Source organism: Leptodactylus fuscus, chromosome 1 (genome assembly GCF_031893055.1).
Source record: "Leptodactylus fuscus isolate aLepFus1 chromosome 1, aLepFus1.hap2, whole genome shotgun sequence".
In the NCBI taxonomy this organism is placed as follows: Eukaryota; Metazoa; Chordata; class Amphibia; order Anura; family Leptodactylidae; genus Leptodactylus; species Leptodactylus fuscus.
This window is the reverse complement of record NC_134265.1, coordinates 192,263,200-192,279,473: the sequence shown is the minus strand read 5'-3', so window position 1 is coordinate 192,279,473 and position 16,274 is coordinate 192,263,200. Positions and strand designations below refer to the sequence as shown.

At 44.7% G+C, this 16,274-nt stretch overlaps 1 protein-coding gene across 1 annotated transcript; it reads right to left on the bottom strand.

Annotated features, from left to right (window-relative positions):
* Nucleotides 1-1,595: 1,595 nt before the first annotated feature.
* Nucleotides 1,596-13,659, bottom strand: NR2C2AP (nuclear receptor 2C2 associated protein). Its single transcript, XM_075280552.1, has 5 exons — nucleotides 13,571-13,659; nucleotides 10,687-10,777; nucleotides 3,157-3,262; nucleotides 2,978-3,045; nucleotides 1,596-2,132 (listed from the first exon to the last, which is right to left on the bottom strand). Exons 1-5 carry the CDS (start codon nucleotides 13,606-13,608, stop codon nucleotides 2,016-2,018), a joined length of 420 nt encoding a protein of 139 aa, XP_075136653.1. The 5' UTR covers nucleotides 13,609-13,659; the 3' UTR covers nucleotides 1,596-2,015.
* Between the last annotated feature and the right edge of the window lie 2,615 nt (nucleotides 13,660-16,274).

Below are 16,274 nucleotides of genomic sequence, written 5' to 3'. Positions count from 1 at the left end.
ACTGTGTACATCTTTCCATCAGCTAGAGTGTTGGCTAATGGTACTCTTTCAGATACTTTTCAATCATTGAATGGCAGCCGCCAGGGTTTCCCATTCTCACCACCAATTTTTGTTCTGGCCATGGAGCCCCTGGCAGAGGCCATTAGAATGAATTCATTGATAACTGGAATATCTGTGGGGCACAGACAGCATAAAGTGTGATTATTTGCAGATGATGTGGTGTTTGTATTTACCAACTCTCTCTCTTCATTGAGAGAAATTGGCAAAATTCGAACTATGAGGAACCCCCTTCTGATAGAGGGCACATACTGGGAGAGCAGACAGTGCGCTGAATTCAGCGCACTGTTGGCTTTCTAGCGGTATATAAAACTGCACTTTCATAAGGACATGAAAGGTCCTCTTTTAAAGCATACTCTACACCACCAGGGCTACTAATCTCACCAAGGGCCACAGCAGCATTATGGTTGCCTTCTCAATGCCATTTGTAATTGTACAAAATAATCTACAAATGTAGACTACAGCAATCTAGTGGAAGGATACAGTCATAGATATATTGAGGGCGGCTATGGAGCACGGCTTGGTGCAATATGATGGTGTTTCTCTGGATTGCACATAAAAATCTATAAAGGGGCAGGAGTTACACAAAATATATTATGAAACAAATGGTTCTGTCCCAGCAGGCTTTCTATGGTGTATGTAGCTTCTTTTTTTTTTTTTTTTTTTTTTAGGTTGCTGATAAAGTGGTTAAAGTTTTTCTACCAGAGAGGTTAGTGTGTCCCACATACTTAGTAAAAGACCAAGGCCTTTAGGACTAGGTTAGGTAATATCCAGCACCTTTTCACCTCTTTATCACCACTTGCAGTGTGGCTTGGGTGCCTAGGTAGAGTTGTCAGAGCTCTGCCACTCCCTCTAAGTTTTTGAACAGAGTGGTATGGCGTTGCATGCTGGATCTCAGAATCTACAATGGCACCCACTTACTGTGCTGGTGCCACCCCATCTGCCAAGAACTGGCTACATACTCTAGGGAAAATGAAGAGCAAGTTCTTATGCGACTTTGCAAACTTCAAAAATTACGCAGAGGACCAGATCTGGCTGAAAGGCCTTAAAGGGGTATTCCCATGAACATAATCATATCTATATTTGTAGATGATTAAAAGCTAAGCATTTTTGCAAATGTAAGTAGTTAAAAATTCTGCAGAGTTTTAAAGATTTTCTCTAATTTTCTTAGTGGTGACATTCTTGCTGTCTTGATCGGTTGCCAATGGATATGACCACAAATACAGAAGCTTTCTATGGTCTGGGACTTGTCAGGAAGCCAGCCATGATTTCCTTATTGTAGCTGGGTTATCAGACAAGAGGACTACATGTATCAGGAGATATCCTGGCCATAATAAGGAAGTCATGGCTGATTTTCTGACTTTTGAAAGTTCCTGCATTGATGGGCGTATCCACTATCTACAAATTTAAAAATAGTTATGTACATGGGAATAGCTTTTAAGTTTGACACGTGTTCCACACTAAAACCATCCCGTCCTTAGAAATGTTGTAGGTGCTAACAGTCTGTCCCCTACCAATCAATACTTTGTGATTTGTCAAAATTAGCACAAACCCTTTAACCCCTGAAGTAAAGAACATGGAAGCTTTTTACACATTTTAATGTAAACATTTTACAATTTGGTTCATGTTAATACAGTAAGACCTGGCAGAAGTAAAACTTGTATCATGTTTCGTCCTTCCTTAGCAAGCATCAAAGTGTGTCATTTTGATGTTAGAGCTTCAAATTTACATGGGTTTTCACATACTTCTGTAAAAGTTCAGTAAAGATATGTTCGCACAATATACAAGACACGTGATACTGATTGTATTGGCAACTGTAGTTTCTGCAATACATTGCATTATCAGTGTTCATTGCACTCTTGAGAATCCAGGCATGGCAGAAATTGTTTGGACTCCTCAGGAACAAAAACAAATTTCATTCCATATTACTGAACCTATAGGATCTCTGTACTGTAGTTTCACTTCTTGCGGCCAAGCACATCGAGGTGGTAAATCACAATCCTCCCAAAGAAATCAGTACTGTTTGTGAAGCATAAACGCAGCTTTTCAGCATGCTGCTCTGGAAAATCAAATTTGTACAGCACAGAAGTTAAGGAACAAAACACAAGCTAAGAACATAAGTTAAGCAAGTGTAAGAAATTTTGAGAAGGAAAAGTAGTGATATGACCGTTTTTCATTACCAAAAGGAAAGTACTCTCTGCAGGTATCTATTCCTGTAAACATGGTATAAACAGTATATACCAGGCTATGGTCTTGATGATCCTTGCCCTATCGGCGATTGCACCCCCCCATTTTAAATTGGACACATCCTCCAGGATCTGTGCACCTGAATATACATCTATGCCAGCTCCTTGCTGGCATAGATTTCTGGCTTCATTTTCACCTGAAAACTGGCGTAAATGATAATAAATCTGATCAGACTGATGGTCCGACCTCACCAAGCCACATAGTTATAGTAATCCCTGCCAGTTTACTTGAGCAGTATCTCCAATAACTGATGACTGACATGACTTTAGATTACTACATTTTCTATTTCACACAGGAGAAGTGGTAGCCAACAAACTCTTCCTTGGCTCTGCTGGGTGCCTATGCAGAGTCTAAATAGAGAATGAGATTGGAATGGGTAGGCAGGTGTATTACATGAGGCTACCTGCACACTCCACAGTGTGGCATCATGTGCCAAAAATGTAATCTGCAATTCACTTCTGCAAGAGACAGTTGTGCTGATCAAGGACAAAGTATTATTACTTTTTATTCCAAAGCAGAAAAGGACTCCTACCGCAGAATGTGCGAATTAAGTGAAAAGTACTCTATGGAGAGAATGAAGGAGAGAAATGGCATTAATCTTCAGAATGGCAGCATGCATTCATAGAAATCAATGGTGAAAGACTAGAAATGATAACCACAATATAAAGGATATCTGAAGGGCACTGTTATCCTCTGGGTAAAACTCTGCAATTTTCACCAATTCACTTTCTTTAAGGCATCCTACAAATAAAATATAAATAAGGCTTTTGTCTTAAATCAACAGCTACCAAACATATTGTGCTTTCTATTTATACAAATCCGTTAGGTCAAGATAATCGATTTCCAATTTACCTTCTAGAATGCAGGTCCTGCTGGAAAAGCCACCTTGGAACTGAATGTGGATTTCTGACATGCAGACTGTGTGTGGAAACTCCAGTGTAACCCACTGAGATGAGCCCTAGAGCAAGAAAATACGCAAGCTATAAAAGTTACTGACTATGGTGTGGGCTGTCTGCATTGGGCAATCCCTTTAAGGATTACTTGCAGTCAGTGTCTCTCTACTGTGATCCACAGCAGTAAACTATAATATGCGAGAGATCCTGGCATCATATGCGACCTTCCCCTGCAGCACTAGCATAGGGTAGGGAAACAGAAGAGTACTAAAGCAGTTTTCCAGGCTAAAAATATTGAGGCCTACCCTTAAGATAGGTCATCAATATTAGATAAGCGAGGGTTATTCGCCCAGCACTCCCATCAATCAGCTGTTCTCAGCAGGTGATACCCAGTGAATGAAGGATGGAGCAGACAGATGTGTAGTAGCCAGAGCAGGAACTGCAGATTTGTTCCCATTTATTTCAATGGAAGCTAAGCTACAGTGTCTGATTTCAGTAACTACACAGAGAATGGAGCTGTATGCTTCTTGCTCCTTCTCCTTGTATCAGATGTTGAGAAAAAATAACTGACAGACAGGGAGTCCCAGACCAATTTTGAGTGGAGTCGAACTTGGATAAAAAGTTACTGATTCTGGCTTCAATATACAATAGTTATTTATTTAAAATTATGTTATACAATTATTTATATTATATAATTGATTAGATGCAAATCAATTTTTTTTCAGAAATAGTGTTTTAGTGCTTTTGCCTGATACCGGCTTTCAGCCCTTTTTAAAGGAGTCAGAGCAGGCGTCAGGCTGTGGAAAAATAGAGGAGTCAAAGTTGGTGGTTTACCCTACTGACTCCAAAGCCTTGTCAATAGGGGGTTGCCGTCATTTGCATAATAAATTGGAATATGGTTTACACATCAATGGGTGTGGGAGTCAGAGATCACAACGCCTGTACAGGATTCATAGATGCCTGTAAAAGCTTTTTTTTACAGGTTGAAAAAAAGTTTTATGAAACTTTTTCAGGCATTTGGACATCTAAGCTCCGGCATGCAACAACTCTGTCCCTGGCCCGGATCATCAGTGTCTGAGCAGGGAAGAGAGCTGCAGAGTGCTGGTGCTGCACTTTAATCTATTACAGCATCTGGTAACCTGTTCCACTCCAATGGCAGAGAACAGGTTAACATGCTGTAGTTACATGGCCTCTTGCAGACATCTGCTGTACTATTATAGTAGATATCTATATTTTGGATATGGCACCGAGTTTCGGCTGTCTTATACACTGCACCAGTGGTTCCTACATCTGTAGTAACTGGGCCCCATCAGTTGGACTGCTTTGCATTGCTACAACCATTATTAATTTTTCATTTTGTGCAGTTAGCTAGGTGGTGTGTAATATTTGTTAATGGCTGTGTAAAATAAGGTGTGGTGTGGATCCAGTAGGTGCTGCTTCAGCTCCAAGAGCGTCCGCTAAACCCATCACAGCTAACACTTTCCACCTAGGCATTTTGGTGTGCACAAAGAAACTAAATATGCCCCTCCTAAATGAAACCTTAACCCATCTAGTCTGATGTAGGTACAGCACGTGGTGCATCATACGAACACTTCACAGGAGGCAGTACCACTTACATTATCCATAGCAGACCAAGCAGCACATAATTTTACCCATTCCATTCTAGCACCTACTGTAAATGCATATATGATCACTATCATCTGTGAGTTACTTTTATTAGAGATGAGCGAACACTAAAATGTTCGAGGTTCGAAATTCGATTCGAACAGCCGCTCACTGTTCGAGTGTTCGAATGGGTTTCGAACCCCATTATAGTCTATGGGGAACATAAACTCGTTAAGGGGGAAACCCAAATTCGTGTCTGGAGGGTCACCAAGTCCACTATGACACCCCAGGAAATGATACCAACACCCTGGAATGACACTGGGACAGCAGGGGAAGCATGTCTGGGGGCATAAAAGTCACTTTATTTCATGGAAATCCCTGTCAGTTTGCGATTTTCGCAAGCTAACTTTTCCCCATAGAAATGCATTGGCCAGTGCTGATTGGCCAGAGTACGGAACTCGACCAATCAGCGCTGGCTCTGCTGGAGGAGGCGGAGTCTAAGATAGCTCCACACCAGTCTCCATTCAGGTCCGACCTTAGACTCCGCCTCCTCCGGCAGAGCCAGCGCTGATTGGCCGAAGGCTGGCCAATGCATTCCTATGCGAATGCAGACTTAGCAGTGCTGAGTCAGTTTTGCTCAACTACACATCTGATGCACACTCGGCACTGCTACATCAGATGTAGCAATCTGATGTAGCAGAGCCGAGGGTGCACTAGAACCCCTGTGCAAACTCAGTTCACGCTAATAGAATGCATTGGCCAGCGCTGATTGGCCAATGCATTCTATTAGCCCGATGAAGTAGAGCTGAATGTGTGTGCTAAGCACACACATTCAGCACTGCTTCATCACGCCAATACAATGCATTAGCCAGTGCTGATTGGCCAGAGTACGGAATTCGGCCAATCAGCGCTGGCTCTGCTGGAGGAGGCGGAGTCTAAGGTCGGACCTGAATGGAGACTGGTGTGGAGCGATCTTAGACTCCGCCTCCTCCAGCAGAGCCAGCGCTGATTGGCCGAATTCCGTACTCTGGCCAATCAGCGCTGGCCAATGCATTCTATTAGCCCGATGAAGTAGAGCTGAATGTGTGTGCTAAGCACACACATTCAGCACTGCTTCATCACGCCAATACAATGCATTAGCCAGTGCTGATTGGCCAGAGTACGGAATTCGGCCAATCAGCGCTGGCTCTGCTGGAGGAGGCGGAGTCTAAGATCGCTCCACACCAGTCTCCATTCAGGTCCGACCTTAGACTCCGCCTCCTCCGGCAGAGCCAGCGCTGATTGGCCGAAGGCTGGCCAATGCATTCCTATGCGAATGCAGACTTAGCAGTGCTGAGTCAGTTTTGCTCAACTACACATCTGATGCACACTCGGCACTGCTACATCAGATGTAGCAATCTGATGTAGCAGAGCCGAGGGTGCACTAGAACCCCTGTGCAAACTCAGTTCACGCTAATAGAATGCATTGGCCAGCGCTGATTGGCCAATGCATTCTATTAGCCCGTTGAAGTAGAGCTGAATGTGTGTGCTAAGCACACACATTCAGCACTGCTTCATCACGCCAATACAATGCATTAGCCAGTGCTGATTGGCCAGAGTACGGAATTCGGCCAATCAGCGCTGGCTCTGCTGGAGGAGGCGGAGTCTAAGGTCGGACCTGAATGGAGACTGGTGTGGAGCGATCTTAGACTCCGCCTCCTCCAGCAGAGCCAGCGCTGATTGGCCGAATTCCGTACTCTGGCCAATCAGCGCTGGCCAATGCATTCTATTAGCTTGATGAAGCAGAGTGTGCACAAGGGTTCAAGCGCACCCTCGGCTCTGATGTAGCAGAGCTGAGGCTGCACAAGGGTTCAAGCGCACCCTCGGCTCTGATGTAGGAGAGCCGAGGGTGCACTTGAACCCTTGTGCACCCTCAGCTCTGCTACATCAGAGCCGAGGGTGCGCTTGAACCCTTGTGCACACTCTGCTTCATCAAGCTAATAGAATGCATTGGCCAGCGCTGATTGGCCAATGTATTCTATTAGCCTGATGAAGTAGAGCTGAATGTGTGTGCTAAGCACACACATTCAGCTCTACTTCATCGGGCTAATAGAATGCATTGGCCAGCGCTGATTGGCCAGAGTACGGAACTCGACCAATCAGCGCTGGCTCTGCTGGAGGAGGCGGAGTCTAAGATCGCTCCACACCAGTCTCCATTCAGGTCCGACATTAGACTCCGCCTCCTCCAGTAGAGCCAGCGCTGATTGGCCGAATTCCGTACTCTGGCCAATCAGCACTGGCTAATGCATTGTATTGGCGTGATGAAGCAGTGCTGAATGTGTGTGCTTAGCACACACATTCAGCTCTACTTCATCGGGCTAATAGAATGCATTGGCCAATCAGCGCTGGCCAATGCATTCTATTAGCGTGAACTGAGTTTGCACAGGGGTTCTAGTGCACCCTCGGCTCTGCTACATCAGATTGCTACATCTGATGTAGCAGTGCCGAGTGTGCATCAGATGTGTAGTTGAGCAAAACTGACTCAGCACTGCTAAGTCTGCATTCGCATAGGAATGCATTGGCCAGCCTTCGGCCAATCAGCGCTGGCTCTGCCGGAGGAGGCGGAGTCTAAGGTCGGACCTGAATGGAGACTGGTGTGGAGCGATCTTAGACTCCGCCTCCTCCAGCAGAGCCAGCGCTGATTGGCCGAATTCCGTACTCTGGCCAATCAGCACTGGCTAATGCATTGTATTGGCGTGATGAAGCAGTGCTGAATGTGTGTGCTTAGCACACACATTCAGCTCTACTTCATCGGGCTAATAGAATGCATTGGCCAATCAGCGCTGGCCAATGCATTCTATTAGCGTGAACTGAGTTTGCACAGGGGTTCTAGTGCACCCTCGGCTCTGCTACATCAGATTGCTACATCTGATGTAGCAGTGCCGAGTGTGCATCAGATGTGTAGTTGAGCAAAACTGACTCAGCACTGCTAAGTCTGCATTCGCATAGGAATGCATTGGCCAGCCTTCGGCCAATCAGCGCTGGCTCTGCCGGAGGAGGCGGAGTCTAAGGTCGGACCTGAATGGAGACTGGTGTGGAGCGATCTTAGACTCCGCCTCCTCCAGCAGAGCCAGCGCTGATTGGTCGAGTTCCGTACTCTGGCCAATCAGCGCTGGCCAATGCATTCTATTAGCCCGATGAAGTAGAGCTGAATGTGTGTGCTTAGCACACACATTCAGCTCTACTTCATCAGGCTAATAGAATACATTGGCCAATCAGCGGTGGCCAATGCATTCTATTAGCTTGATGAAGCAGAGTGTGCACAAGGGTTCAAGCGCACCCTCGGCTCTGATGTAGCAGAGCTGAGGGTGCACAAGGGTTCAAGTGCACCCTCGGCTCTCCTACATCAGAGCCGAGGGTGCGCTTGAACCCTTGTGCAGCCTCGGCTCTGCTACATCAGAGCCGAGGGTGCGCTTGAACCCTTGTGCACACTCTGCTTCATCAAGCTAATAGAATGCATTGGCCAGCACTGATTGGCCAGAGTACGGAATTCGGCCAATCAGCGCTGGCTCTGCTGGAGGAGGCGGAGTCTAATGTCGGACCTGAATGGAGACTGGTGTGGAGCGATCTTAGACTCCGCCTCCTCCAGCAGAGCCAGCGCTGATTGGTCGAGTTCCGTACTCTGGCCAATCAGCGCTGGCCAATGCATTCTATTAGCCCGATGAAGTAGAGCTGAATGTGTGTGCTTAGCACACACATTCAGCTCTACTTCATCAGGCTAATAGAATACATTGGCCAATCAGCGCTTTCCAATGCATTCTATTAGCTTGATGAAGCAGAGTGTGCACAAGGGTTCAAGCGCACCCTCGGCTCTGATGTAGCAGAGCTGAGGGTGCACAAGGGTTCAAGTGCACCCTCGGCTCTCCTACATCAGAGCCGAGGGTGCGCTTGAACCCTTGTGCAGCCTCGGCTCTGCTACATCAGAGCCGAGGGTGCGCTTGAACCCTTGTGCACACTCTGCTTCATCAAGCTAATAGAATGCATTGGCCAGCACTGATTGGCCAGAGTACGGAATTCGGCCAATCAGCGCTGGCCAATGCATCCCTATGGGAAAAAGTTTATCTCACAAAAATCACAATTACACACCCGATAGAGCCCCAAAAAGTTATTTTTAATAACATTCCCCCCTAAATAAAGGTTATCCCTAGCTATCCCTGCCTGTACAGCTATCCCTGTCTCATAGTCACAAAGTTCACATTCTCATATGACCCGGATTTGAAATCCACTATTCGTCTAAAATGGAGGTCACCTGATTTCGGCAGCCAATGACTTTTTCCAATTTTTTTCAATGCCCCCGGTGTCGTAGTTCCTGTCCCACCTCCCCTGCGCTGTTATTGGTGCAAAAAAGGCGCCAGGGAAGGTGGGAGGGGAATCGAATTTTGGCGCACTTTACCACGTGGTGTTCGATTCGATTCGAACATGGCGAACACCCTGATATCCGATCGAACATGTGTTCGATAGAACACTGTTCGCTCATCTCTAACTTTTATATGTTTTTAGTGAAGACTGTTTCCTTAACCATTTGTTCCTATATTGTTGTACCAGCCAGATATAAACCATTCCCACAACTCGGGGTTCATTTCTACAGAGCTGCACCTGTGTATTGTTATGTAAATCACTACAAGTTTACCTTTGTTTACTCTTCTCCCCATGAATATGTTAAAAAAGACCTTTCATGTCCTCGGGCATATGTGGTTTTATATACTGTTAGAAATCCGACAGTGCACTGAATTCAGCGCATGGTAGGCTTTCCCGTTATGTGCCCCGGGGAAGAGATATCGGTGCAATTACCGATAGCTCTTCACCATCAGAAGGGCGTTCCTGACAGTCTAGCTGGGAACATCCCTCATAAATGTACTGTCCGTAACGCTATACTGTTAGAGGGGGCATTCCTTACCGCCCAGACATGACGCTGAGTAGTGAGGAACGCCCTTCCCCACCTCCTGACAGTACTCGTCCATAGACTAGAGCTGGGAGCATGTCAAGAACTAAGTTCTGACTGCGAAGAGCTATCGGTAATTGCACCTATAGCTCTTCCCCTGGGGCGTATCATGGGAAAGCTGGCAGTGCGCTGAATTGAGTGCACTGTCAGTTTTCTAGCGGTATGAAAAATTGCATGTACCCGAGGACATGAAAGTTCCTCTTTAAGTAGTTTTACTGTTACCACTTGTGAGTGTACACAGAGTTTAGGTGAGGGTTTCCAGAGTTGACCCCTAGCAGAAGAGTTAGAAAAAAAGAAAAATCGGTTGTCCGGACAAATATTTTATGTTTTAAATAGACGGTTTGGTTTCTGGAATTGAATTCAAGTTTAGATATGTGAAATAAAGCACTAAGTGTGGACAAGGGAGTTTTTTTTTTGTACCACTTGAAGGACTCTACGGTCAGCGAGACACTGTGGCTTGCAACTTGATGTGAAAAGATAACAAAGGCTTTCTTACACTATTGTCGGGCAACAGTGGCAACTCCTCTTGATATCTAGGGGTTACAAGTGTCACACTGATCATTGCTATCAAGTCTAGCCACAAGACTGTGGCTTTCATATAACACTGAATACTCTGTGTAGCCCAGGCCTATTAACCAGGTGTATGAAGTCAGTAGGCCAAACCACCAATGCGACTTCTTTATTTTTCCACAGCCTGATTTCTGTTCACATTCTTACATAAATGGCATGGGCATACAAAAGAAGTAAAGCTCCTCTAAATCATGAAAAACAATAAAGATTAACTTCCTACGAAAGTACAGTAAGTATGGAAATTAACTATACAAGTCAATTACTTTTTGGTGGGTCTGAGTCCTCAGCCCTGCTACTAACTACAACACCAAACAATATCTGACATGACTATACCTGATCAGAGTTCCAGCATGTTTCTTCCTTGCGGTCAAAGAGGAACTGCTTGCCAAACTGCTTAACATCCCGCTGAAGAACTGAACTTACTCTGTAGACAGTAAGAAAAAAAAAAATCATTGTTACCAAATCTCCTTACTGTTATTCCTAATTTGCAAATGACAGAAAAGGCAAAAAAAAACAACAAAAAAACCCACATTTATTACACTTAGTTCACATCTTAGTTCCATTACTACAATCCAAAATAAATTTATGTTACATAAAGCAACATATAAAGTGCACAGCAAATAGTTATAAGTAAGGTAAACTTTTCATGCAGAGATACTTTCTACAGATTTCTATCAAAAGGGGAGGGGCAATAGAAAAGACACTCAAACACTCTAATACTCTGTGCTGTTTTAACACTGCTAGGTTTACAGATAAGAGGCTACCAGCGAACAGCATGAGGCAATAAATCAATTAACTAGGTGGCAGCAGACTCCTACTCCACTACTCTCTTGTTCATAGAGGTCTGTGTGTGAGACTGAATAGGGAAACAACAGACTGATTTAAGATAAGCTAGAAGAAAGAATCATGAGTGGGAAGGAAACAAATCTCCTTAATAAGATAGATTACAGTTTCTTATATTAAAATGCAGTAATCAAATATGAGAAGTTGTTTATAACTGCCACTTACTGTCCACATTCCCTATAAACTTTTGCAGACAGGGACCTTTATCCCACTATTACCAGTTGGCCATTGTTTGTATTGTACTTGTTTTGTGATTATACAATGTAAACCCTAAAATGTACAGCAGCATGGAATTAATGGTGCTCTTAAAAGAAATAACTTTGTTAAAAAAAACTTTTTTTTTTTTTTAAAGATTGGGGAAGGGAAAGCAGAAAGGGGACAGCGGATCAGACAGCCAACCCCACACCAGTCAATATCATTCTCGGTAGAGCCTTTATGGATTCATATTCAGGCAAGTCTTGGTGAACAAGCAAATAATGCCAGGACCTGCAAAAGGCCTTATCACAATTATATAGATGGGCAGTCAGGTTTTCCATTACTTGTATTTCCTTAACCTTCTAAAATAATTTTAAAAGTACCTAAAACTTTTAAACAAGTGTTCATTTTCTCCCAGAATTTATTTTTTGTTCCTTTCTGTGAAATCTTGTAGTGAATTCCGCTGTCTGTCCTTTTTTTTTTTTAATCTCCCCCGCTTCTACCGGTATATGGCCAGCAGAATTATTTTCACTGCTTGTCAATGAAGCATGCGGGGCTTTAAGGCTGGATTCACACTAGCACTGAATCGTCGAAAAGAAAAGTCCTGCAAGTAGAACTTTTCTCTCTGCCAGCTTCAGTGTAAATTGAGCAAAAACTCACTTGACCCCATTATTGTCTTTATATTCCCTATGCAGACTCGAAGGACGGAAACCTAGTGTGAACCTAGTGCAAACGGTTATATCTTTGGCATTATAAAACCTAGAATAATGGCTTTGGTCATTATATGGGCTACAAAGTCTGGGTGACTACAGTAAAGATAGTTCCCGTAGGACCTGAGCAGATGGAAGTTGAGGAGCTATTCAAGGGACAGGGTCTGCTTCCAATCACGTGACTTATGCTAAGACCCCATGGGAAAAACCGCAGCGATAACACATCGGTCCCGGTACCGTAGCGCTTTACAGTCAGAAGGGCGTTTCTGACACTTAGCCAGGGACGCCCTTCTGCCCAGCAGCCTATCGTGCTGTACAGTGTGAGCGGGGAGGAACGTCCCCTCCCTCTGCTCACACAGCTCGTCCATAGACGAGTATTATCAAGAGGGGTGGGGGGGGTGTTCCTCTCTGCTCCACAGTACAGCGCAATAGGCGCTGCTGGGAAGAAGGGCGTCCCTGGCTGTCAGAAACGCCCTTCTGACTGTAAAGCGCTACAGTACGGTACGGGAAAGCCGACAGTGTGCTGAATTCAGCGCACTGTCAGCTTTCCAGCAGTATATAGAACTGCCTGTGCCCAATCTGATGAAAGGTCCTCTTTGAATAGAAAGCTTGCAGAGTTTTCTTCCTGTTACAATTATATCCATGGGGAAGTTGCCGGCGTTTCTGTGGATATAATTGACATGCTGCGATTTCCAAAACTGTGTCGGTTTTGGAAATTGCAGTGTGACCGCGTTGTGATTTTTAACGCGAAGTGGGCATGAGATTCGCAAGAAGAATCCCATCCACTTTGCTATTACTGTAAAACGCTATTTTTCTCCTCAGTGTTTTAACTCGTGGAGCCCCAGCCTTAGGGCCAGAACCACCTGGTCCAGCTGCAAAAAAAAAAAAAAAAAATCCCAACACCTGGACAAGATAACTTTATTTCAAGCCCCTGGACAACACCTTAGCTCTACTGTGTTTGGCTGTGGTTACGAGAGATGCAACGCTCAGTGTCTTATTGTATGGATAATACATTTTGTGCATGTACACTGCACTATTATCACCTAGCACAGATATCCATGTAGTTTTCTCAGTTTTTATACATATCCCAGTGTCACCGCTTCTGTCCTGGACTGAAAGAATGATTAGAGTATGGGCCAGTACATAGATGACTAGCATACTATGCAATCGGATACACAAACAGTATTCAGCCTGAGAAACACAGCCATACACAGACCAGCTTTCATTTATCCTTTGCACTATGAGTATGTTTCTGCTCAATACCTGATCCATGGCCACAACCTCCATAGACAGCAATGAAGTGCTTTATCCTGGGGTCAGTAGTGCTAGCATTTCTGTGTACTGTATCACTTGCACTCCTTGGGGCCAGTGTGCAGCAGTCTGCCTGATCGTGAGTGAGCTCAGGACAGTGAGTGAGCTCAGGACAGTGAGTGAGCTCAGGACAGAATGTGACTATACAGCAGCCTCACCTGCTCACCACTCCAGAACACAGCACTGTCTCCACCATGGTGTGCTATATCCGAGAGAGCGGCAGGACCTCTGGTGACGTCATGGCCATGTGATCAGACATTTGCGCGGGCGGAGCAATTTCAGACTGTGGCGTTACAACAGTGTATAGAATGCGGGGAAGAGGTGTGATGTCATGGGAGGGGCGGGGCCTCCATGAGTACAGGCTTGTGCTCCATACAGGAAGCGGAAGTAGTGTACATTAGGCGAAGGGGAGGTTATGAGGTAGTGTTGGAGGTGGCTGGAGAGAGACGTGAAGCTTTTTGTTGGTATATAATATGAAAAAAAAAACATGCCCACAGACTGAGGCATGTTGGTATATAGTAATCATTTTGGACGCGTACTGGGATGAGTGCTGTTGTTTACGTAGGTCTGTAGTTTGCAGGGGCCTGAGGGGGAGTGAAGTGCTGTACATATGCTGGTCGGGGCTGCAGGGAGTCTTATGTGGGTCTGTAAGTTGAAGGGGGTGAAAAGGGGATTGTAAGCTCTTGTGAGAAGGTCTCACTTATTGTGTGAATTGATGTATATGTCTGTATATAAGCTCTGTGATTTGTAAAGTGCTGTGGGCGCTATATAAATAAAGTTTATTTTAACATGAGACTGCATATGGGAGGGATAATGTTTACATGGGAGTGAGGGCAGAGGAGGATGGTTGGGTGTGTATTGTGGAGGAGTGTAAAGTGCTATATAAAATAACACTATTCTAAGAGTAGCATTTCCATGGCACTATTATTGAGGGCACTGAAGGGGGAGAGTAATGTTTACATGGGACTGTATGTTGTAGGGGCTGAAGGATGAGAGGTGATGTTGTGGTGGGACAGAACTAGGGCTGAGAAATCTATGTGAACTTCCTCAAACTGCGTCAATTACACTGGGCAACAGCCAAAAAGGTTCTGGTATGGAACTTGCAAATTCCTGCCGTTTGTAATCAGGTTCCCTATACACGAATCTGTTAATAAAATATTGAAACTGGCTCTTGTTTCAAAAATATTTCATAATCCAGATATAGTGAAAACTACGTGTGCTTCTTCGTCAACTTCAAAATTTAATTCTACAAGTTCTTAATGACTAATTTCCTTATCTTGCCAAATGCCATCCAGTTTTCTTAACCGTTTGGGAGGACATTTCACCTCCTGGGGCACGTGCACTGTAATACACCGCTAGAAAGCCGACAGCTTCCACACTATTTTCTATACTTGTCCTTGTGCAGAGCTAGCTATATTAACCCCTGTATGAAAGCTGTCACTATGACTTCACTACATATAAACACTCACTTATGTTGATCTCTCTGCTAAAGGCTATTTGTTATCATCATACTCCACTGCTGGATTGGTTCATTGTTACTTCCATATTCTCAACTACCACATATGTTCTTTGACAGGTAGCATTGGTCCCATTATATGTATATGTTGATGTCTCTGTACTTTGTTGTATTAATGTTTTTTTTTAATATTTTCAAACAAATCATTGTTTTTTTTTACTTATGATGATTCCATTGTCCATGTTCTATATTACCATTTTGCCTGCCCAAAAAAATAGATTAAAAAGTGGTCAAAACATCAGCTAGGAAGCTAATAACAATGGTCTCCTGTCTGCCTTTCTGTATTGCACAGAGGGATTCAATGTGCAATATAAAAAGAAATTGTTAAAGACGACCTTTCATGTCCTCCTGTACATACAGTTTGATATACAGCTAGAAAGCCGACAGTGCGCTGAATTCAGTGCACTGTCTGCTTTCCCGTTATGTGCCACCAGACTGGAGATATTGGTGCCATTAGTTTTAGCTCTGATCTCTGGCCACCGTTAGAATGGCGTTCCTGATAATCTAGCTTGGCTGTGAGGAACACCCCTCCTGACAGTACTCCTGTATAGACTTATACTGAGTGGGCGTTCCTCACAGCTCAGCATCATCACTGGGCGGTAAGGAATCCCCCCTCTGACAGTATCACACGCCAAAGGATTAGATACGCGCATCCACACAGTACCAAACGCTGGCCAGAGGATTAGATACGCGCATCTTCACGCAAGACCACAAGCCGAAGGATTAGATACGCACGTCTTCACACAATACCACACGCCGGAGGATTGGGTATGTGCCACTGCACACAATACCACATGCTGGAGGATTAGATACACACAGCTGCACACAATTCCACACACCGCAGGATTAAATACGTGCCACTGCACACAATACCACACGCTGGAGGATTGGATACGCACCAATGCACACAGTTACACACGCTGCAGGATTAGATAGGCGCATGTACACACAATTCCACATGCCGAAGGATTAGATCCGCTAGTCTGCACACAGTTCCACATGCCGGAGGTTTAGATACTTGCATCTATCCACAGTTACACACACCGCAGGATTAGATACGCACGTCTTTACACAATACCACATGCCGCAAGATTAGATATGTGCATCTGCGAACAGTTCCACACGCCGGGGGATTAGATACGCGTGTCTGCACACAATGGAGGATTAAATACATGCCACTGCACACAATACCACACAGCGGAGGATTAGATACGCACATTTGCACACAATACCACACGGGGGGTGTTACATACACGCATCTTCACACAGCACCACACGCCGGCCAGAGGATTAGATATGTACATCTGCACACAGTACTACACGCTGGAGGATTAGATACACATGTC

Excerpts from the sequence above, each read along its gene's own strand:
- NR2C2AP (XM_075280552.1), bottom strand. The coding sequence starts at position 13,608 with ATGGTGGAGACAGTGCTGTGTTCTGGAGTGGTGAGCAG. Across the intron at positions 10,778-13,570 it reads TGTTCTGGAGTGGTGAGCAG|AGTAAGTTCAGTTCTTCAGC; the intron begins GTGAGGCTGCTG and ends TACTGTCTACAG. Across the intron at positions 3,263-10,686 it reads CATGCTGGAACTCTGATCAG|GGCTCATCTCAGTGGGTTAC; the intron begins GTATAGTCATGT and ends TTCTTGCTCTAG.